At 33.1% G+C, this 23,155-nt stretch overlaps 1 protein-coding gene across 1 annotated transcript in view; it reads left to right on the top strand.

Moving 5' to 3' along the window:
- TBC1D32 (TBC1 domain family member 32) overlaps positions 1-23,155 on the top strand; it is a 242,268-nt gene that overhangs the window by 210,001 nt on the left and 9,112 nt on the right. Inside the window, exons 32-33 of the mRNA XM_059400634.1 lie at positions 5,907-6,047; positions 16,562-16,750. Coding sequence (XP_059256617.1) covers positions 5,907-6,047; positions 16,562-16,750 — 330 coding nt within the window. The remainder of the gene's footprint in view (positions 1-5,906; positions 6,048-16,561; positions 16,751-23,155) is intronic.

The raw sequence follows: 23,155 nt of genomic DNA, 5'->3' as shown, positions 1-23,155 counted from the left end.
TTAAAATAGCTGTACATAATTCCTTAATAAGAATTCCTAGCTCTTATACTTCAGCAAATGTAAAATTTGTTCACAAGAACAGGCAGAAGCAAATGGCAAAAGAACGTGTGCCAGTTTTTCTTTAATCAGTGGAACTATTTTCCTTCTGTTAAGCAGAATTTGAATAATTCTTTAAATTATATGTGAAGATTTTAAAAATTGTAGATATTCCCTTCTTCTATTTACAAATATAATGTTCAAAAATCTTTTGATAATGAATATAGATTTTGAATCCAATCATACATTTTCATGTCAAGTATTGTGAAAATGATACCTGCATTCCACTAGTCTTAACTATTCTAGCTTAGTGTTCAGATTGTGACACTGTCAGATATTACCAGTCAACTTTTTTATTTTTTTAAGATTTCATTTATTTATCTGACAGAGAGAGATCCCAAGTAGGCAGAGTGGCAGGCAGAGAGAGAGGCGGAAATAGGCTCCCCACAGAGCAGAGAGCCCAATGCAGGACTCGATGTGGGGCTCTATCCGAGGACCCTGGGATCATGACCTGAGCTGAAGGCAGAGGCTTTAACCCACTGAGCCACTCAGGTGCCCGCCAGTCAACTTTTTTTTTTTTAATTTTTTTTTAATTTTTAATTTTTAATTTTTTATAAACATATATTTTTATCCCCATGGGTACAGGTCTGTCAATCACCAGGTTTACATACTTCACAGCACTCACCAAAGCACATACCCTCCCCAATGTCCATAATCCCACCCCCTTCTCCCAAACCCCCTCCCCCCAGCAACCCTCAGTTTGTTTTGTGAGATTAAAAGTCACTTATGGTTTGTCTCCCTCCCAATCCCATCTTGTTTCAAGTGGTGATGCAACAGTCAACTTTTTTAACCATAATTTTCTAAGGTTGCATTTTTGCTTTGAATCTATAAACTTTTCATAAGACATCATTTTATTTTTTAACATAACAGTGACGTTGTGCTCTAATAGGGTTTCTTCCCATCAGGAAGGACTTTATCAGGCAGCTTGGATTTTTTTAGATTTATTTTGATATCATCATTGAATATGGAATATAGACCTGTGCACGGAATGGAACGACATTTTACTCAGGTGTTTAGATGAACTCATGATGTAAAGCCTTGACACCTTTCTGTTGGTGCACCTGTACCATCAGTGAACACCTAGGCAGTGCCTTACATAGTATCATTTTTTCTTTTCAACTTTTCAATATACCAAGTTGAATTATTTCATTACCAGGAGTTTGTTTTAGTGCTTCTTTATAAAATAACATTCTGCTAATATTCCTCTTCAGGGATTTTATCTTAGAGCTGTTAGCTAAATGTAGTTATTAATGTTTCTGTAGTCACAACTCCATGATTTAAATGTTTTTGATTTAATCATTTTATGGATTAGTGGTTTTTCTATGCCACTTGTTAATACATTCAGTAATAATACATTATTTAAAAAGTAATCCCTTTTCTATTTTGTTTGTTCCATTGGTCTCAAACATTGAAGTGACACTAACTATGCAGGTTGATAAAATAAATTAATCTGCAGTTGTGGTGAGACACTTTGACTTTAGTCTACCTTTCTTAGCTCAATCTCATTATTATAAACAACCTCAAAAAAGCTTCAGCCTGTGCCCCAGTCCCACATTCTTCAACCTTATTATCCTGTTTCTTTTACAATAGCCTATGTCAGTTCCTAATTTGCTGCTTAATTTCTGTTTTTACTTATTTAAACACTTAAATATAAAAGTTCTAGGAGGGCAGTGGTTTCTGTTTTGTTTACTAATGTGTCCCAAACTAATTCCAGTAGTAATTAATTCAACAAATGGGTGTTGAGTGTATGAATTAATATTTAAATACAAATATGCAAAGGACAGCAAGATTTTATTACTTTAAAAATTTTATTTATTTATTTTAAAAATGTATTTAAAAAATCGTTGATCCTTTGCATTCTTAAGAATGTTGTTAAGCAGATTGCATCAAAAGGTGCCTTGGATGAGCAGTATAGGACATAATGAAATAATTACTTTGAAGTTTTTAAAATTTTATAAACTATCTACTCATTTGAGATAAATAATTTGAAATTTTTTTTTGAAGCTGCTGAGATCATTCTGATCTCAGATCCTTAAATGTATTGACTGTATTGAATTATCTTTCATTATTATTTGTTCTTAAAAGAAAACAACAACTTCCTAAATGATAATGTACTAATTCTTTATGGAATTTTATCAAGATTCAGAGTTTGGCTTTTAATAAAATGCTTTTATTAAAAGCTTTTTATAAAATGACAGATTATGAAAGATGAAAAAATCAGTTATTTCCTTATAAGAATACCTAATCTCAAGTAATAATTATAATAAAAGTAACAACCGCATATGTCTTCTGTTAGTAAAAACATACGCAGAAGGAGAACAAATTAAATTCAAATATGAACTATTTCACATTTACATACAGATAAAGCTCCATTGATTATGAATCAAGCTAGAGTAATAGTCAAATGAACTAGTGTAGTTCAAAAGGAAGAGCATCAGAGAGTTATGTATATTTTATATATATAAAAATGTGTGTGGATCTATACATTTATTCCTCTCTTACTCCTCATAAAATAAAAAACAGTTAAAACAGGAAGTTTAGAGTTAACAATTCTAATACCATTCAAATGTACATTTAGATTTAAATTTTACAACCATCAGCATGTCCTGGCACACTTGTAACTATTTGCACAGGATTAGCAATAGCAAATCATGTGACCAGTCACTTGTAGGACAGAAATCTAGTGTCAAAACCCCATTATTTTATATATAACTTTAAATCTTAGAGCCGTATTTAAAGATTCCATTTTCCCATGTGCTTTCCCCCGCACCCCCCCGGCCCCCTGGAGAGGAGAAAGATTTGTTTTCTAGAATAATAGAATCAGAGTTAAGAAAAAATGTTTTCTATTCCCCTGTTGCATGACCCACGCGCTGCCCAGATTGACTGCAGCATTGCGCCGTCAGCATGGCCCACTCTCTGCACACCAGTCCCCAGACTGAAGGATGGGACTGGACCCCTTGGGGCCATTTAACTGGTTTGGAGAGTTTGTCTTTCTCGTAAGGTCTTTCTGTTTAATTCCTGTAGCAACTTGGAACTAGATTTTTCTTAGTGTCAGGATTGGAGTGACTCATCAGAACTACCTAGAGTGGAAAGGAAAAACCAAAAGACTGCTTACACAGTCTGTTTTTGAAGGCACATATCTTTCATTTTTAATCACTAAAGTAAAATAGTCTAAAGAATGTTATTTTATAAAGCTCTAGCTTCATGATATGATGATTACTAGTATATCTCAACCCAAAAGTTTTACTGATACTCTTTTTCACAGTTTTAGCATAGTTTGTATGTTATGTCACTTACATGATGTTTTAAATACTGTTTTCCTACATGTGTTGTGCTTAATCCTGTATTCTGAATTTTATTAGAGTTACCTTTATTAAAAGTTGCCATCTTTTCAGAAAGTTGTGACTAAGCAAAATACATCAAAAAACTAAAAGTATAACAAACAGACTTTATAATTTGATGATTCAGAAGACTGTGTTGTATTTAGGTATTTAGAGTTATTATCGATCTGGTTTTCTGAACACCATTTACTATAAATTAGAGTTATGTAATGGCAATTAATAGACCAATTAATAAAACTTTTATTATAAGTGAGTGTACTATGATTACAATCTATAATCATTAACATCTTTTCTTGTAATTCAGTCAATAATTTGTTGCATATCTACTCTATGCAAGGCTTGGTGCTGGGAGCTATGTTAGTTACAAAAAAGTATGGCATAATTTCTTCCAACAGAGGATAATCTACAAGAATAGAAGAACTCTTGCCTGAGCTTTGGGACTCCATTTCATAATAGCTTGTTTTTTTCCGAGAGTGTAATTAGTCTCATCTTCACTCTAAATATACCTACTCCAAATATATTGTTTTCAGTACAACATAAAAAAGATACTGTATAAGAATTGTTTCTTATACATACATTTTTTATATTACTAATATGCATATATTCAGAAAATTATTACCTAAGCTTGCATTGAAAATTAATATATAAGTTGATTTTTTGCATCTATTAAACTCATTAGTTCTATTGGACAAGTAGTCATTAGTGAAGTGTGTGTTTCATAAAAGAAGATAAATGATACAGATTCTCAGTTTATATGTATATGTATACATTAATATATACATATTAAAATATATGTGTATAAATACATACATGTGTATATATATTTTTTAAAGATTTATTTACTTGAGAGAATGCATGTGTGCATGTGTGTGGGGATGGGTGGGAGGGAGATGTTTATTTGGGCAGAGGGAGAAATAGAGGGAGGAAGAGAATCTCAAGCAAACTGCAGAGTGCTGAGCCTGATCCTAGGCTCAATCTCATGACCTCGAGATCATGACCTGAACTGAATTCGAGAGTTGGATAGTTAACTGACCAAGCCACCCCAGTGCCCCTTAGTTTATATTATTTTTAACTACTCAAAAGAAAGTTTATTTTTTGTCCTAGACATTCATCTGAGGTTGGCTGTAAGATGTCCACTTAATATGCTATAGTATGTCTCCAGTCATCAGTATATAAAATTATTTTGTGTGTGTGTTCTCTGAGGTATCTCTGAGAACCTGTCATAAAATATATGCTTCTACATATATATTCCTATGAAATGATAAATTGTCCTTTATGATGATGAATGATAAAAGAGGAAAACCACTGATAAATCATCTCACTGGTTTCAGAAATTTTAGTATATAACTTAAACGTAAATCCTTAAAAGTACTTTAGCAATAAAGTTTGAAAGAAATCCTCATTTTAACTCATATGTAATTGTTATATGTAAGCTTGATTTGTTTTCTTTAAAAGCATTGATTTTCTTTTATTACAGTTATCCAGTAAAGAACATAAATGCCTTTCTGAAAGTTTCTTAATTATGTATTGTTCAGAGCTAATTTGAATATAAATTTTAGTGTAAGTCTATTGGGTATAGTTGCTAGTCTGTCAGTTTTTCTTGACACAAAATGATACCTGCCAAGTTATCAAGTTTATTATTTGTTTTAAAATATTGTGGTTAGATATTGTATTTATAGTAACATTCATTGAAGAATTATAAAGCAATCATGATGACATAAATTGTACCTAAGAGCCAAACTGAAAATATAACAAACTCTATGAAGAAGTTCCTGAAAAATGCAAGTTTGTAAGATATGTGTGTATATCCACACATATATAAATGGACATATAAATAAATATGAAATATATAAATTATATAAGATTAATTTATAACTATTATAGAAATATATACAAAATAGCTGGTCTGAGAACTTTGGTGGGAATGCATTATGCATTTTTCCCAGTTTTAGTGATAAATTTTTTAGAGTTCCTAATTTGTTATTAGTAACTCAAGTTCAGATATAGGTTAATGATATCTTAGAGAAAGGGGACTATGCAAATATCCCAAAGATCTGACAAACTAAAACTTTTTAATGTGATAGAATCATTGGCCACAGCCAAAGATAGCAAGCATACAGAAGTACACTCAAGTATTAACATGTGAAGTTTTATGATTTGTGTACTTGTACATTTATTCTTCCATGCAACAGCCATCCCCTTCATTCCATAGGCATTGAATTACAGTATTAAGTTTATTTCTTTGTCTTGGACGGTATAAATATTGCCTTAATTAAGATTTATTTTTTTCTATGGTCTTTGTAACATTCTAACTTTTTAACTTACATAATTACAATGTTTGCCGTAACTTGTCAGGCCACCACATTAATTTTGAAGTAGCAATTCAAAGCAAAATATTTAGGTAAGTTGATTTGATTATTTTACATTAGTTGCATGTTCATTAATTCTCAATTTTTCCTTTTTATACAGAGGTATCTAGCTACTGACACTATAGAATCTGGCATCCATCCAGTATATTTTTGCAGCACTCACTACATTGAAATGCTCCTGAAGGTGGAGGTGCCACTTGTGTTTTCAGCTTTTCACATGTCTGGTTTCGCACCATCCCAGGTAATCCAGAAGAAATAGCGTTTCTTCAACTCCCAGATCTCCATGTCTTCAAAGAAAATTAAATTCTTGGGGTGCCTGGGTGGCTCAGTGGGTTAAGCCTCTGCCTTTGGCTCAGGTCATGATCTCAGGGTCCTGGGATGGAGCCCTGCATCAGGCTCTCTGCTCAGCGGGGAGCCTGCTTCCCTCCACCCGCCTCTCTGCCTACTTGTGATCTCTGTCAAATAAATAAATAAAATCTTAAAAAAAAATTTAAATTCTCTTCAAATATAGGAAATATATTTAAATTAATAAGATCCTTTTTGTAAGTATTCATATTTTCTATTTAAATTTCTAAATTGCATTTTTTCCTGTAGGTCTGTTACAATATACAGATTTCTTTAGAGTAGATCCTTAGCATTCACATTTCAAGTTCAACTTAAGCTGTTCAAGGACATAAACATTCTGGAAGTCTGTGACATGTAGGCTTTTTAATGGAGATAATATCTGCTTCATACGGCTAATGTAAGGATTAAGTGAGGTAACTGTGAGTAAGAGTTCTTAACACTGAACATCTGGTATTTGACATACTGTATCTTAACCTAACAAAAAAAGCCCAGCTCTCTATTTCTGCTCTTGGGATCTGGAAATGAGTAATGATTTTTCTAGGGCCTGGAGTTACGCTTGTCACATGCAGGAGTGAGTGCCTCCAGTACATAGGCAGTCCTTCATTGGTGGAGGGGTGAATTGTTTCCTACTGGTATAAGCAGGCTACAACTTAAATTTTTAGAGCTTAAGCCTTTTTATAATTTAGAATTAAATCTTTTTTTTTTCAAGAACCTTTTTAAAAAATATTTCATTATTTATTTGGCAGAGAGAGAGACAGCGAGAGAGGAAACACAAGCAGGGGGAGTGTGAGAGGGGGCCTGGCAGATGGAGTGGGAGTCAGGGAGAAGCAGGCTCCCCGCCCCATGCAGGGGTTGATCATGACCCAAGGCTGAAGGCAGACGCTTAACAACTGAGCCATCCAGATACCCCTAGAATTAAACCTTTAAGTCAGAGTTCCAGAAGGTAGATTTACTTAACCAGAAGATATGAACACTTTTAAGACTCTTGACGCATGTCGTCAATTTTCTTTGATCTTACTCTTCTAACAGAAATGGAGAAAATCTCTGTTCTTCAGGTCTGGGTACTAGGCTTTTTCAAAACTAATAGATAGATTAATAGGTAGCAATTTCTCTTCTAAAATTTTGTGAATTTTTAAACATTAGTAAGGTTGACTATAATTTCATAGCCTAGTTAATAGTTGAATCTTAATTGCCTGTCTTAGCGTGTTTCTTACTGATTTGTATGTTCTTTAAAAGTAGCCCACTATCCAGATATCTTTAATTCCTGTTATATATTTTATTTACTACTGTAATTTATTATTTACTTATTTACTGTTAGTGTTTTTATGTATTTACTATTGTATTTATTACATTTTTCTTCTTACATTCTTATTTCTTAATGCTGATAAGAATCAATCTATCATACACTGCCCCCTGAAAAAGCTAATTTAGCTATTTCTATTGATTTCTTTATGTGCCCTCTGAAGTGATTTTTCCTGGTTTAAGTTGGGCATTTAGATTTGGATAAAATTTAAATTGCTGTTATATTCACTTTTCTCAAAGTAGTTTATAGTTTATGTCTTTACCATACTCAGCCTTCCTATCTAGGAATGTAGTAAGTTTTTCCATTTATTTTCTTTGTACTATATTTTACTGAAGTTGTATATTTTTTCCCATATAGGTGTAGTATCTTTCTTATTACAGATAGTTCTAATTAATGCAGCTTGAAATGTTTTTTTCAATTTTATTTCCTTTGTGGTTACTGTTAATAATTAGTAAATTATTATATAATCATTAGGTTGTACATTTTTTCTAGATTTGTGTTTTTACAAATTTGTAATATGTTTTCTCTTTCATTTTTAATTAAATTCTGTTATTTTTCTCAGAATAATTCTAAATAGTGGCTTGCTTATTTTAGACTTGAACAGTTATTAAGTAATCATCTAGTATTTCACCATTAAGAGACTTATTCCTTGTCATGGTATGGAAGAATCCTTCTGCTTTATGTAAAAATTGAATTTTGTTTCCTTTCTTTTAATCAAATAATAATGTTGAATTTTGACAAGTTCCTTTAGGGTTAAGATTATCTTAATCTTGGGGTTTGTTTGACTAGTTTAGGTGACCTTGATAGATTTCTTAATAGTAAACAATGGTTGCATTTCTTTGGATTTGTCCTCCTGGAATCTTTTCCTCTTTACTATACAATATAGTTCTTGTTAATTTGCCTTTATACTTATTTTGAAGAACCCTTATGTCATGTAATTACATTTACTTGCATCTGATTACTGTGCTTGTTGAGTTTTAAATTTCCTGAAATTAATAAGTCTAAATATAACAAGGAATTGTGTGTAATGAAAAAGAATATTCTTTCTTGGCCATTTGTAGCTCTTACTTGGCATGTACCTAAAATACTTTGGGGAATTTTCAATCATAAAATGTTTAATTCTGGTTGGAAATAGATACTTAAATGTTTAAGCTCAACAATCTATTCTTTCTACTCTTCTAAAAATCCAATCTAGGTAATAAATGTTCCTGAGAGCTCTTTTTGCCATTCTAATCTTGAGTAATATAATGTATATTGTCTAACACCTACAGTCATTTATTAGTTTCTAACATATATCCTTTAACTTTAAAATGGACTACCACAAACTGTGGACAAAACTTGCAGTACCTCTGGCCTCACCATATCAATTTGATATCTTTTTATCATTTTTATCAATTTGAAATTGCATATATATAGCAGATTTATCTAATAAAACCCACTGCATTATTTATTTATCTAATAAAACCCACTGCATAATGTTGTTATGTTTCATAACTTAGCTAATGTAAAAATGTCTTTTTAATGGCTCCTGATGTGAGCTAATCATTTTGTGCCTTAAGTATATATCATTGCTTTGTTGATATTATATGCAATTTTACTGCTAATTATAAAATGAGAAACATCTTTTAAGTAACGAATAGGTATAGGTGCTTAAGTAATAATTTGGATACAGATTTTGTATTTCAAAGCTTATTCATTTTGATCTAATTAGGAGCAGTGCTTTTTGAAGTTGTGAATTTATAGACACTAAGGGATTGGTTGATTAATGAAGGATTTGTGAGTAGGTTGCTAAATAAAAAACACATATCTCTAGAGTAAAAATATATGTTTAACTAGAATACAAAAAAATTAAAACAGAAATATGTGTTGATTAGAGTTTAAGAGTAACAGAGTAGAAAATAAAAATTCAAATATATAGTCCTGCTTTTTAAATGAACAGAAAAATCACATCTTCTAATTAACATTTTGATGAATTTTATCCTTTGGTAAAACACTTTTCTTATTGTACTTTATTTAACTTTCCTAGCTTAAGAAGTACCACATATCTTTAATGATTTATAATTCCTTGGGGGTCATTAGTCTGCATATCATTATGGTACCATACTGTGTCAGCAAATGAGCTAACATGGATAATCCTCTATATATACTTTTAGAAAAACCTCATCATTTTTTCTCATTTGCTGTTTTTTTCTCCTCCTATCATGAAGACTGGATTTAAAAAAACAAAAACAAAACAAAAAAAAACTATCCTTACATTTTGTATTTTGTGACATTGTATTTTTTGAAAATGCAGAATTATGTAAATGCAAAGCAGAATGTTTCTTGTTCATGCTCCTATTCATAAATGTAGATGTAGATATATATCTATCTCCCTGGGCTTTCCTTCTCATGTTGCTGATGTTGCCATTTGAAATAGTACCTTCTTTCTCCCTTTGCCACATCTTTGTGTCAACTTCTTACTCTTTATGTTTGTCCAAATGGAGATTTTTAAAATTTTCTTTAAAGTTTTATTTATTTATTTGACAGAGAGGCAGGGAGAGAGGGAAAACAAGCAGGGAGAGTGGGAGAGGGAGAAGCAGGCTTCCTGCTGAGCAGGGAGCCTGATGTGGAGCTTGATCCCAGGGGTCCTGGGATCATGAATTGAGCGGAGGGCAGCTGCTTAACGACTGAGCCATCCAGGCACCTGGGAGATTTTTTTTTAAATGAATTACAAGTAGATTTTAATTTGTGTACTGTTTCTGTACTTCTGGTAGAAATCTGTATCCTGCCCTGGGGAATAGTTATTTTGTCCTTTACCTCTTTAATAGTTGAAAGTTCCTTAAAAGTATGTGTGCTTGATTTATCTACAGGTTCTTTGGATGTGTGATACACAGTATCTTGCCTAGAAGTACAACAGAAATACTCTTATGTGTAACAACCCTGTGCAGTATAAAGATGTATTTCTAGAGCTTATCTCATTTTAAGTTCTGACTACATCATGTGACAGAAGTAGAAATTCAGAGTCCATGAAGTCAGTGAACTGACTTATTGACGTTACCTTGACAGCAAGGACTTCACTTGAAGCCACATCTTTTGATTTTGAAATCAGTTTTCTTTCTTTCTTTGCTAATATTCTTTATTTGGTGAGAGCAAATAAAATAAGGGCCAGAAGAGTTATTAAAAACATTGTCTTTGAATCATAAAACTTGGTCATTTAGTTCATACTTATTCTGACTTAATCAAGTATCCATTAAAAAATTGTTTTAGCCAGACTTTTTTTTACCTAATTCTTATGGCATTTTTTGGAGATTGATTTTTAAATCTAGATACAAGTAAGAATAGTTTCCTCAGATAAAATAATTATTTTTATCTCAATGTTGCATCTTAATGTCCTTTAGAAGCTTAAGTATGATTGAAGAGCAAAATTGCCTAGGAAGGTTGTGGTACATTTTGATGTATATTATATAAAGATTTTCTTTCCTTGTAAGCCTAAAACACCATTTAAATGTTTTTAAAAGTAATTGGTTTAAGGAATATTGGTTTACTGTAAAAACAAATGTAATTAGTTTGTTTCATTTTCTTTGTAAACTGTTTCATAACTAATATATTTCCATGAATATAAGAATTCAACTTCTTAGTTTTGAAAATGCAGTACATTTTTTTGACTTATAAGGGGGAATTTGGCAGTGTCTAGCAAAATCTTACATGCATTTATCCTTTAACCCAGCAGTCTCATTTATGGAAACCTATTGAATTGTCATATCAATTACCAAATTAATCATGTAATTATAAAATTAAATTTATTATTTTAATCTGTCAAATTATCTGACAAAAATTTGAAAATACATACAGTTGTTTGTTATAGCACTGGTTTTAGTATCACAAGACTAAAAACTGCAAATGTCTATCGATAGGGACTTGGTTGAAAAATTATGGTTTATCCTTGGTGGAATACCATGCAGTTGTAAAAATGAAAAATACCTCTGTATATTGTGTTGGAGTGATATGCAGGATCCTTTGTTAAGTGTTAAAAAGGTGAAGAAAAAAAGTGTTTAGTGTGTTACCATTTATATAAGAAAGAGTGAAGATAACAAATGCATGTACAAATGTGTTTTATTAAAAACATGAAAGAATATATCACATTTTTTTAAATGATTGCTTATAAGGATAAGGAAGGAATGAGCTGAAGAGTCAAGGAATATACCTTACTTTTGTATTTTTACTTTGGAATCATTTAAATATTTCATATGGTGATATAGATACATGTAACCACAAAATAAACAAATTCTGTCCCTAAGAATATAAAATCAAACTGAAGCAAATGAACCCAACAGTACATATTTGATAATATAACCTATCACTTTAAATCACAGTAATTTGACTGTATGAGTCAAGTGATATGTTGCATAAAGACAAAGAACAGCAAAAATACTGTTTTAAGTAATTATATTGCTTGTGGTAGTGCTAATATTCTAAGATTATTTTTGTCTTGTGTGATAGATCAAAAGAAAAACTGATGCCACTGGTAACAGATTTTCTGTATGTTTTAAAGCAAACACATATAATTCATCACAACTTATGATCTATTTCTTTTAAAAAGTTTAAGTAAGGGGATCCTGTTTGGGGGGGGCAAATGTGCTGAAGAACCTTCCCAATTAAAATTTCAAATCTGTGATGGGCCTGGTTCATGAACTGCATATATATATATATATATATATATATATACATATATATATATATGTATATATATATATATGAAAAATTCCATAATAAAAAAGTGTTTTATGAGTTTATCATTCTGCTTAGACGCATGCTATTTCCTTTATCCTTTTAGAATTCTAGATTGTTAGCTGATTTGCAAACCTTTGCATTCTATAGAGAAGTTATTTACTTAAGGATTAAATGTGACTCATTGCTCACTCTTCTAGGGGAATACGATTTTAGAATTCTATTACGGTTTAATAATTCTGAACCATCTTGCACACAGAATATCTGATATAATTTCTGCCAAATGAAGAGGGACATATATTTAAAAAGTGCACATCTCCCCTCTGAGTGTCAACTCTATGAGAGCAAAGACTACATGTCTTTTGTTTACTTAAAAATTATAATGCTTGTTTGTATATTAGGTACTTGATAAATAGTAAATGAATAATAAACATCTGTATTTTCTTATAGAGTAATATTATATAGGGCTTTGTGTACTTTCAGAGTGTTTTCAGTTATAATCATTTTCCTTTCCTAAATTTCCCATACATAGAAAAAGGCATTATTTCTGTTTAATGGAAGAAAAATAGACAATGTAATAAAACAATGCTTGAATGTATGTAAACACCAGAAAACTGCATTAATAACTATGTATAAGAAAGAACTAATTGCAGATTCTGGGGTAACTTTCTTTTAACCAAAAAAGGTAAGTATTTCCCTACGTATGTTTTAAGTTCAGATATCTTTGTTTGAACCGTATAAAGTTGTGAGGCTTCAAGATCAAAATAGTTGCAGATCAGCAGTTTCACACCGTCCAACCTGTAGGGCAGTAAGGCTGCTGAAAAAGAAGACAGTCAAAAGCTGTGACCCTCTCATCGCTGTATACATGTCACTCATCCCTACCTAAAACTGACAGCTGAATGGGAACTGCTTTTTCTGGCACTGGTTTTTCTGGTTGTGGGATCATTTGTACTAATTTCTACTCTTCTTTTGTTTCTCCTTAATTCATTCAGAGACTCATTTTTATTAACCTAGCATGGAATAAGTTGCTTGGCCTTACTAGCTATAGCAAAGAACAGAGACAGAACTCTGGCAGCAGTACATTAAGGGAATTAAAAGTATTACTTCTCAAAAAATGTCTGCTTCAACCTATCTAGCAAAGTAAGAATAGTGAAGATATTTTCTCCCCAGTGCAGTAGAGCCATATTATGTGGGCAATAGAAGATTGGTAATGAACTCTGCATGCCAAGCAGACCCTTGACCCTTCAGGTCAAGATCTGAGAGAAGAATCCTATTAGTACTAAGACTAAAGTTGGGAGAAAAGGAAATTAAATACACTGTGCCTGTTGATAGCATTGGACATTCATAGATAAAATTTCAATACTGAGTTAACTTGTAGGCTCTATGACTAGATTTTGAGCATTATAGAATGGGGTCATAATATTTATAAAACAAACATTTTTCCCTAAGAATGGAATTACAGTAAAAAAATAAGAAAATATAGGTGATATATAGTTGGCATTATCAATAATAGGAAATACAAGTGGAAAATGAGATGAAAAGATATGTCTCTAATAGCTGCGAATAATGTTACTGGTTGACATAAGTAATAACACATGCAAAAACAATTCATTAATACCATCTGGTAGGGGCTGAATTGTGTCACCCCACCCCCAAAATTCATATGTTGAAACCTTCCCCACCACTACCCTGGAGAATGACTATATTTGAAGGGGTAATTAAGTTAAAATGAGATTACATTAGGGTAGGCCCTAATCCAGTTTGTCTGCTGTCCTTAAAAGAAGAAATTTGGACACAGATATCTAGAGGAAGACCAGGTGAAAACATAGAAGACTGCCATCTACAAGCCAAGGAGAGGGAGGGGTCCAACCCTGCCAACCCTGTGTTCTGCAGAACTGTGAGAAGATAAATTTCTGTTTTTAAGTCACCCAGTTTGTGCTACAAACACCATGTTCAAGCTACTTAAAGGTAGAATCAATATTCCCCAAAATTGAACAGATCTATACAAAATGAGTTTTAGAAAGTATTCAAGAACACCCAAAGAACAAATAATCCAATCAAGAAATGGGCAGAGGATATAAACAGTCATTTCTGCAAAGAAGACATCCAGATGGCCAACAGACCCATGAAAAAGTGCTCCATATCACTCGGCATCAGGGAAATACAAATCAAAACCACAATGAGGTATCACCTCACACCAGCCAGAATGGCTAAAATTAACAAGTCAGGAAATGACAGATGCTGGCGAGGATGCAGAGAAAGGGGAACCCTCCTCCACTGTTGGTGGGAATGCAATCTGGTGCAGCCACTCTGGAAAACAGCATGGAGGTTCCTCAATATGTTGAAAATAGAACTACCCTATGACCCAACAATTGCACTACTGGGTATTTACCCTAAAGATACAAACGTAGTGTTCCAAAGGGGCACATGCACCCAAATGTTTATAGCAGCAATGTCCACAATAACCAAACTATGGAAAGAACCTAGATGTCCATAAACAGATGAATGGATAAAGAAGTGGCATATATACACAATGGAATACTATGCAGCCATCAAAAGAAATGAAATCTTGCCATTTGCGACGACGTGGATGGAACTAGAGGGTATCATGCTTAGCGAAATAAGTCAAGTGGAGAAAGACAGCTATCATATGATCTCCCTGATATGAGGAGGTGGTGTGCAACATGGGGGGTTAAGGGGGTAGGAGAAGAATAAATGAAACAAGATGGGATTGGGAGGGATACAAATCATAAGTGACTCTTAATCTCACAAAACAAACTGACGGTTGCTAGGGGAAGGGGGGTTGGGAGAAGGGGGTGTGGTTATGAATATTGGGGAGGGTATATGCTATGGTGAGTGCTGTGAAGTGTGTAAACCTGGTGATTCACAGACCTGTTACACTGGGGATAAAAATATATGTTTATAAAAAATTAAAAATTTAAAGAATAAATAAATAAATAAAGTATTCAAGAATATTTCTTTTAAAGGATAAATAATAGAACAAAAAAAGGAAGATTTTCTGCATCTGTTTTTTTAGATCTGTGACAAATTGAGATAAGCCATTATATCTGTTCCCATTTTCTGCTCCCCACTCCAAAAACAGAAGTATAAGAGCGATTCAACAAAGGAAATATTTCTTCACCAGTAATTTGTAAATCATAAATAAAAGTTAGAATACTGGAAAGTAATTATCTTAGTCTCCTAGGACTACAGTATCAAAATAGTATGAAATGGGTAGCTTAAAACAACAGAAATTTATTGACTCCCAGTTTTGGAGTAGTCCAGAATGAAAGTTTTAACGACTGTGTTCCCTCTGAAGGTGCTAGGGAAAGAACTCTCTGATGCCTCTCTCCTAGGTTCTAATAGCCTTAGATGGTTTGGCTTGTAAATGCCATTTTCCAGTCCTCTGTCTTCACATGACATTCCCCATGTGTGCCTTTTCATCGTCTTTCTGTATGTATGTGTTTCTCTGTTCACATTTTCCCTATCTGATACCAGTCATATTAGGATAGGACTAACCTAAAGTGATCTCATCTTATCTTGATTACCTCTGTAAAAACCCTGTTTCCAAATATTGTTACAAGCACAAGTACTGTGTGTTGGTTAGAACTTGGACTACTTTTGGGAGAGAGACACAATTCCACCCATAACATTAATGTACCCAAATGTTAGCAGTGTTAATCACTGTTGCCATTGTTACTATGTTTTTTTTTAACCTTTTCTGTTTTTTTCCTTCAATAAGCATGTATTCCTTTTATAAGCTAAACAGTCTGAATGTTACTCAAAAAGTAAGATAAATGATTTTCGTAAAAATCTCACTTTTAAATTGTTTTCTACATTAGCTCCCAGTTTTTATGTTATACAGTCCTGTTTGGTTTAAATTATTTTCTGATTCAGCAAGAGTCCATTTGCATTAATACAACATTTAGCAATCTGTCATCTGCATAATTATACTTCTGTGATTAAAGGTAGGGTAGAAGAAACTCCCATCTCTGAATTAAAATGGTCTGTTAGCATTTGTTATCTGTAGAGAGCAGACTGCTGTTGTGGGTAAGAGGAGGATTGTATGAATAAAGAAGGCATTAAGCAATAGGTAAATGAGCAGTGGGCACATCATCAGTTTACCTCTAAGTCTCGAGTCCCTGAGGCATGAAAGTTTTCTCATGCATCAGGCAAGTAGATGAAGCATCCTAGTATGTAGGTTGTCTTTCTATTTGGATCATATGTCAAACTCTTCATTGGTTTTGTGTGAATCACTGATTTTTAAAATATGGTTTTTAAATATATGGTATTTTTATTTAATTTTTTTATTTAAATATTTTATTTAAATATTTAAAAATACTGCTTTTTAAAAATATGGTTTTATAAGCTTTCTAATGAAGTGACTTCTTTTTTCCTAGATTTGCCTACAATGGATAACTCAGTGTTTCTGGAATTATTTGGATTGGATAGAAATCTGCCATTATATTGCTACTTGTGTTTTCCTTGGTCCTGATTATCAAGTGTATATCTGTATAGCTATATTCAAGCATCTGCAGCAAGACATTCTGCAACACACTCAGACTCAAGATCTACAAGTTTTCCTGAAAGTAAGTAATTTTAGAGAGAAAATGGTGGTTAAGAGTTCATAGTTAATAATTAAATAAAATCTTAAAAAAATAAAAAAAGAGTTCATAGCTAACTTTGATGAGATGCTTATATGTCAGACACTTTTCTCGACAGTCATCTGAAAATAACCTTAAAAAGTAGGTACTAGGGGCACCTGGGTGGCTTAGTAGGTTAAAGCCTCTGCCTTCAGCTCGGGTCATGATCCCAGGGTCCTGGGATCGAGCCCTACATTTGGCTCTCTGCTCAGCAGGGAGTCTGCCTCTCCCTCTGCTCCTCCCCCTGCTTGTGATCTCTCTCTCTTTCAAATAAATAAAATCTTTAAAAAAAAAAAAAAGTAGGTACCATTATTCTCATTTTAGAGATGAAGAAATGAGGCATCAACTCAAGTTGCTCAAGATGACACACTCGGGAGTGGTGGGACTGCAGTGTGAAGGAGCTAAGCTGTTAGCCAGTGTGCTGTCCCACAAGATGTATTTTATATCTATATCTATCTCCATATATTCCTTATATCTTATCTAGTTACTAAAAGTTCAAACTACTATGTTAAGATAGAGGTTTGAAATATTTTAAAAACACTTAATGTAAATTCCTATGCCTTCATATTCTGCATTTTTTAAACTTTCACCTATGTTTATAAAACATTTCCATGAAAGATAATTCTATCATAACGTTCTTTTTAAAAAGTCACTACATTATGTAAGTTAATATTTTAAAACAAGATATAACTTGCTTTCTATCTCACAGTAATATGAGTTTTGAAGCTCTGGACTTTAAGAAATATGGTTATATAAATACATCCCTGTGTGTAATTCCTGATGAAACCCCAACCCTAAGTTAAAATCTCTCCTTGAATCTGAGAGATTCCCTCAAATGTTTCCCTCCCCCTGCTCCCCTCACCATCCCACAAATACACATACACATGCATACACCAAAACCAGCATTTGTCCTTTGCTAGATTTTCTCTAGCTCAACAAGTAATTTCTGTTAATTAATTTTATCATTTTTTTGCTTTTTTTTAATTAACATATAATGTATTATTTGCCCCAGCGGTATGGGTCTGTGCTCATCAGTCTTATATGATACACAGCACTCCCCATAGTACATCACCCAGCCACCTTATCCCTCCTGTTCCCCTCCACTCCAGCAACCCTCAGTTTGTTTCCTGAGATTAAGAGTCTCTTAGGGTTAGTCTCCCTCTCTGGTTTTGTCTTGTTTCATTTTTCCCTCCCTTCCCCTATGATTCTCTGCTTTGTTTCTCAAATTCCACATTTCAGTAAAATCATATGATAATTGCCTTTCTCTGATTGACTTATTTTGCTTAGCATAATACCCTCTAGTTCCATCCATGTTATTGCAAATGGCAAGATTTCACTTTCTGATGGCTGCATAATATTCCATTGTGTATCTATACCACATCTTTTTTATCCATTCATCTGTTGATGGACATCTGGGCTCTTTTCATAGTTTGGGTATTGTGGACATTGCTGCTGTAAACATTGGGGTGCAGGTATCCCTTTGGATCACTACATTTGTATAATGAGGGTAAATACCCAGTAGTGTGATTGCACGGTCATGAGGTAGCTCTATTTTCAACTTTCTGGGGAACCTCCATGCTGTTTTCCAGATTGGCTGCACCAGCTTGCATTCCCATCAACAGTGTAGGAAGGTTTTCCTCCGCATCCTCACCAACATCTGTTATTTCCTGACTTGTTAATTTTAACCATTCTGACTGGAGTGAGGTGGTGTCTAATTGTGGTTTTAATTTTATCGTTATTCTTTACCACTTAGAGCTCTTTTCCCTTTAATCATGATTTTCTATAAATAAATGCCACTGATTATTCAAGATTGCCAAACTATCAAGAATTTTTTTATTTTATAAATACTGAATTCAAAAGGTCTCAACCTTTTTTTTTTTTTTTTTAAGATTTTATTTATTTATTTGACAGAGAGAGATCACAAGTAGGCAGAGAGGCAGGCAGAGAGAGAGAGGAGGAAGCAGGCTCCGTGCTGAGCAGAGAGCCCAATGTGGGACTCGATCCCGGGGCCCTGAGATCATGACCTGAGCCAAAGGCAGCGGCTTAACCCACTGAGCCACCCAGGCGCCCCAGGTCTCAAACTTTTTACATATATCCCTAGAATGTTAGCTCAGGAACTTTTTTTTTTTTTTTAAGAGAGAGAGAGAGAGTGAGCATGAGCAAGGTACGAGTGAAGGGCCAGGGGAGAGAGAGAAGAGAGAATCTTAAGCATGCTCCATGCCCAGCAGGTAGCCTGACATGGGTCTCCATCTCAAAAGATCATGACCTACCCCAAAATCCAGACAGAGTTGGATGCTCAACCGACTGAGTCATGCAGGCCCTCCTTAGGAACATTTTTAATGAAAATATATACCAAGACAATGATTGTGTAAAAGGAAAACTTATGTAGAAAAATAAAATAATTATCTGAAAGAGGTAATTTGGAGAACAGGGATGGTTAAACAAATGGGGATTATGTTGAGGACAAAATGTGGGTTCCTTTTTAGTAAGTGACACTTTCATTACTACCGTGGTCAATTATAGGAATTTCAGAGTCTGAAATTTTCCCAAGCACTTATAATGTCCTTTAACCTGTAATTCTCTAACCTTTTATCCCACTTCAGTTTCTCTTACAGTGTTTGTCATAGCCAAAATTTTTTAATATATATTTTTTGTTAGTCTTCCTCAGTATAATGTGTATGTTGCACTAGGACAGTGATTTTTGTCTATCTCATTTACTAATATGTTTTTAATGCCTTTAGCAGGACCTGGCATATAATAGGTGCCTAATAAATATTTGTTGATAGAATAAACAAATAACATACAAGAGAAAGATGAACTTATTTTTGTTCACATTTAAAAATAAACTACTAAATTCTTCAAATCTAACTAATGTTGGCGTTATTGCAGTTTCTTCTCTTTGTTGACTACTTCTTGATAAATTCTAAAGATCTTTTAAATGAGGGGGAAAAGGTCATTATTCAAGTCCTAAAATTTTAATTGAATTGGTTTAAATCCAAACTAAGAACATGTTGGCAAAACACTAATTAATTTTAGTACTTATCCTGAAACCAACCTTCTTACTCCTTCTGTTTGTATTCATCTGAGGGATTAGGAAAAATATCTTTATGATATTGGACTTCATTTTATTTTTTGTTTTATTTCCAACAGGTAGGTCTCAAGTTCACTGACCTCTTTTGGTGGGCAGTTATTTTTCTTGTGAGATAAATTCGAGTATGGTTTATTTAAGTATTATTACATGCACTTTTCTTCTATTAAGCCCTGTTATGACCTGTTGTTTCCCATGTTTATAAACATATATACTCTTTCCCATTTACTCACATTTTAACCAATCATGAATCTTTGGTTAATAAAGTGATGTTCATTTTTCCTTCCCTTGAAGACAAGTCAGAAATAGTTATATAATTTAAAAATTTCTCCTTCAACTGTAATTTTAAGTATTAAACCTGGGGAATTATGTTTTATGCTTCTAATCCAGAAATCTCAGACTTGTACAAAGGGTGAAAAAAAAGTAGTAATTATCCATATAACTATAAACCACAGCCATAATACTATTCTTATATAGTTTACATGTTATCTCTTGACTGTACATATTTAAATATGATTGCTTCTGTAGAGGTGGAGTAGAATAGAGGACTTTTGCTTTTTAGCATATTTGTTGTTGTTGTTGTTGTTGTTTTTATTTATGAAGAATGGGTCCATACTTCTTTCATAATAAAACTTTTTAAAAGGGGGGTATTGAATCATTATATAAAAATAGATAAAACAAGCATCTAACGTTATAAATATATTCAAATAATCAGGCCCAATTGAAAGTTTCCAAAACACTGAAAACCACAAGCATGTTTTCAACTATTATCAGTTATCCTGAGAAACTTCAGGTAATGGGATGGTTCCAGAAGATTGAAAATATGCAGTTAAAATTTTCTGGTTTAAGTTTCATTTATTGACTGAGATTGACATGATAGAACCATTGCTTTAGGAATGATAATCTGTCTGAAGCATATAGTATAGAAACAATATTAACCCATTTGTATTCATTTGGGTTTAGGCTCAGGATTTTAAATTAGGCAATTAGGAGTCTAGGTGCATTGCCTACGTTTCTGATAGCCCACTGAGTAATTCTTCATGATCAGTGTATTAAAAAGATGATTTGGAATTTCTTAGGTGAACATGAATAGTCAGGCCAAGTTTACTTGAAAAACAAAATCCCACCCCCAAATCCCCAAACACTTTATTTTTCCCCTTTTGACTAAATCACTAAATGATTAAATGAACGGCATGGGTATAAGATGATATCAGCAAGGTGTTTTCTGAGTTTTTCACATTTTCTTTGTAGACACAATAAATAAGTGGGTTTGATAATAGAGCAGCATTATATATTATGTACAATGAGTGTATTACTCCCACATGTGGTGATTGATATGATAGACCAGTCCTGAGCTAAGACAACTTCTGAAGGTTTGTTGAAGGGCTTACTTAGTCCTTGGATTCAGGGTCCTGGATTTTTTTTTATCAGTGATAGATGATGGTTCAGAAAATCTGTGAGCATTACACTTACCAGAAAGAAAAACATGCTCTAGAAAAAGAAGCACAGTACTCTTAAATATACCAGTGAACTTAAAAGTCTAAAGTTTGTTGGTTTTCCTTTTTATTTTATTTTATTTTATTTATTTGATGGAGAGAGAGATCACAAGTAGGCAGAGAGGCAGGCAGAGGGATAGGGAGAAGCAGGCTCTCCACTGAGCAGGGAGCCCAATGTGGGGCTGGATCCCAGGACCCTGGGATCATGACCTGAGCTGAAGGCAGAGGTGTAACCCACTGAACCACCCAGATGCCCCCTCTTTTCTTAAGTGGAGTGTCTCTGTCACTTTCTCTCTTTCTCCCTCCCTCCCTTCCTCTTGCTCTCTCTTTCCCAGTCACTCACTCTTACTCACTCATGCAAGCAAGCCACTTTAGAAAGAGTGTAATAGTACTTTAGAAGACCCACTGTTTTAGCCAACTGGCTATATTGCATTTCTCTCTAGCATGATAACGGGTTGGCAGTGATCTTGGTTTTAGTTTGTGAATTCAATTGATTTCAACTTGGAAAAAACGTCACCGAAATGCCAGGCTAGGAAAAGATTGCCTTCCAGTGAAAATCAGGCTGTGAATGCTCAAGATACTTAATTAAAATGCTTCAACTAAATCCTGCATGTTATGGCAAAATCAATTTATAATTATGAAAAAATCAAATTAATTTCAATCCAATCAGTAAATTGTCAAGAGGAATTTTGTTGTTGTTGTTCCTGCAGCTGTTACCAGAACATGTTGACAGGGTAAGGAATGGAGATCAGTCTGAGAAACAGCACATGAATTGCTAAGCTTTTAAAAGACAAAAGTATACATGGTACAAAAAATAATTCATCATCTGAGGGAATAGATAAAACACGTTCGGTTTTATGTTAACTGTAGTTTGCAAATAAGTGTTTTTCACTGTTCTTGTATCACTGGGTTTGCTTGCATTCAGATTTTGGCTCTGTCACTCTGTAAGCTTGGACACCTTGCTTAACCTTTCTGTGCCTCAGTTTTCTCATCTGTATAATTGGGTGTAAATAATACCTATTCCATGGAATTGTTGAGGAATTAAATGATACGTTTTCGTAAAATACTTCTAGAATACTGTCTGGCACATAGCAAGTGCATTAAAAAAAAATAGCAGTTATTTGAATATCTACATCCCTGTCCCATCCTTCTTGTTATTAACTGAAGAAAAAGATTGTATACAAGCATAGCAAAGGATGTAGGCCTTTTTTCTGAGTACATAACTAGACCATATACTTTGCTTCCATTTTTTTCTTCTCTAGCCCTGTAGATATTTTAGGAAATCATAGTAATACCTGACATACACTTCAGATCTAGGTCAGGATCGTTCTCTTACATTGTATCTGATCAAGGCCTGTTCCCTCATTTACCCTGCCAGGATTAGATCATCTCCCTAGTCATCACACAATGCCCACGTATCCCTCAGCTACGTTAAAGTTAATTATTTTTAAATATTAAATTTAATATTATTTAATTAATATTAATTTAATATTATTTATGGGGATAAAAATATATGTTTATAAAAAATAAAAAATTAAAAAAAAAATAAATAAAATCTTTAAGGATATAAAAAAAAAGAAAAAATAATATTAAATTTTAATATCAAATATTAAATTTAATATTTTTAAATATTAACTTTATTTTTAAAGTTAATTAATTATTATTTTTAAATTTTGTATTTAAGTTTAGTTAACATATACTGGATTATTACTTCCAGGGTTAAATTTAGTGAGTCATCAGTTGCATATAACACTCGTACTCATTATA

The sequence above is a fragment of the Mustela nigripes genome, chromosome 5 (genome assembly GCF_022355385.1).
Source record: "Mustela nigripes isolate SB6536 chromosome 5, MUSNIG.SB6536, whole genome shotgun sequence".
NCBI classification, from domain to species: Eukaryota; Metazoa; Chordata; class Mammalia; order Carnivora; family Mustelidae; genus Mustela; species Mustela nigripes.
Note: the sequence above shows the minus strand (reverse complement) of the source record. Positions and strands in the feature narration are given on the sequence as shown.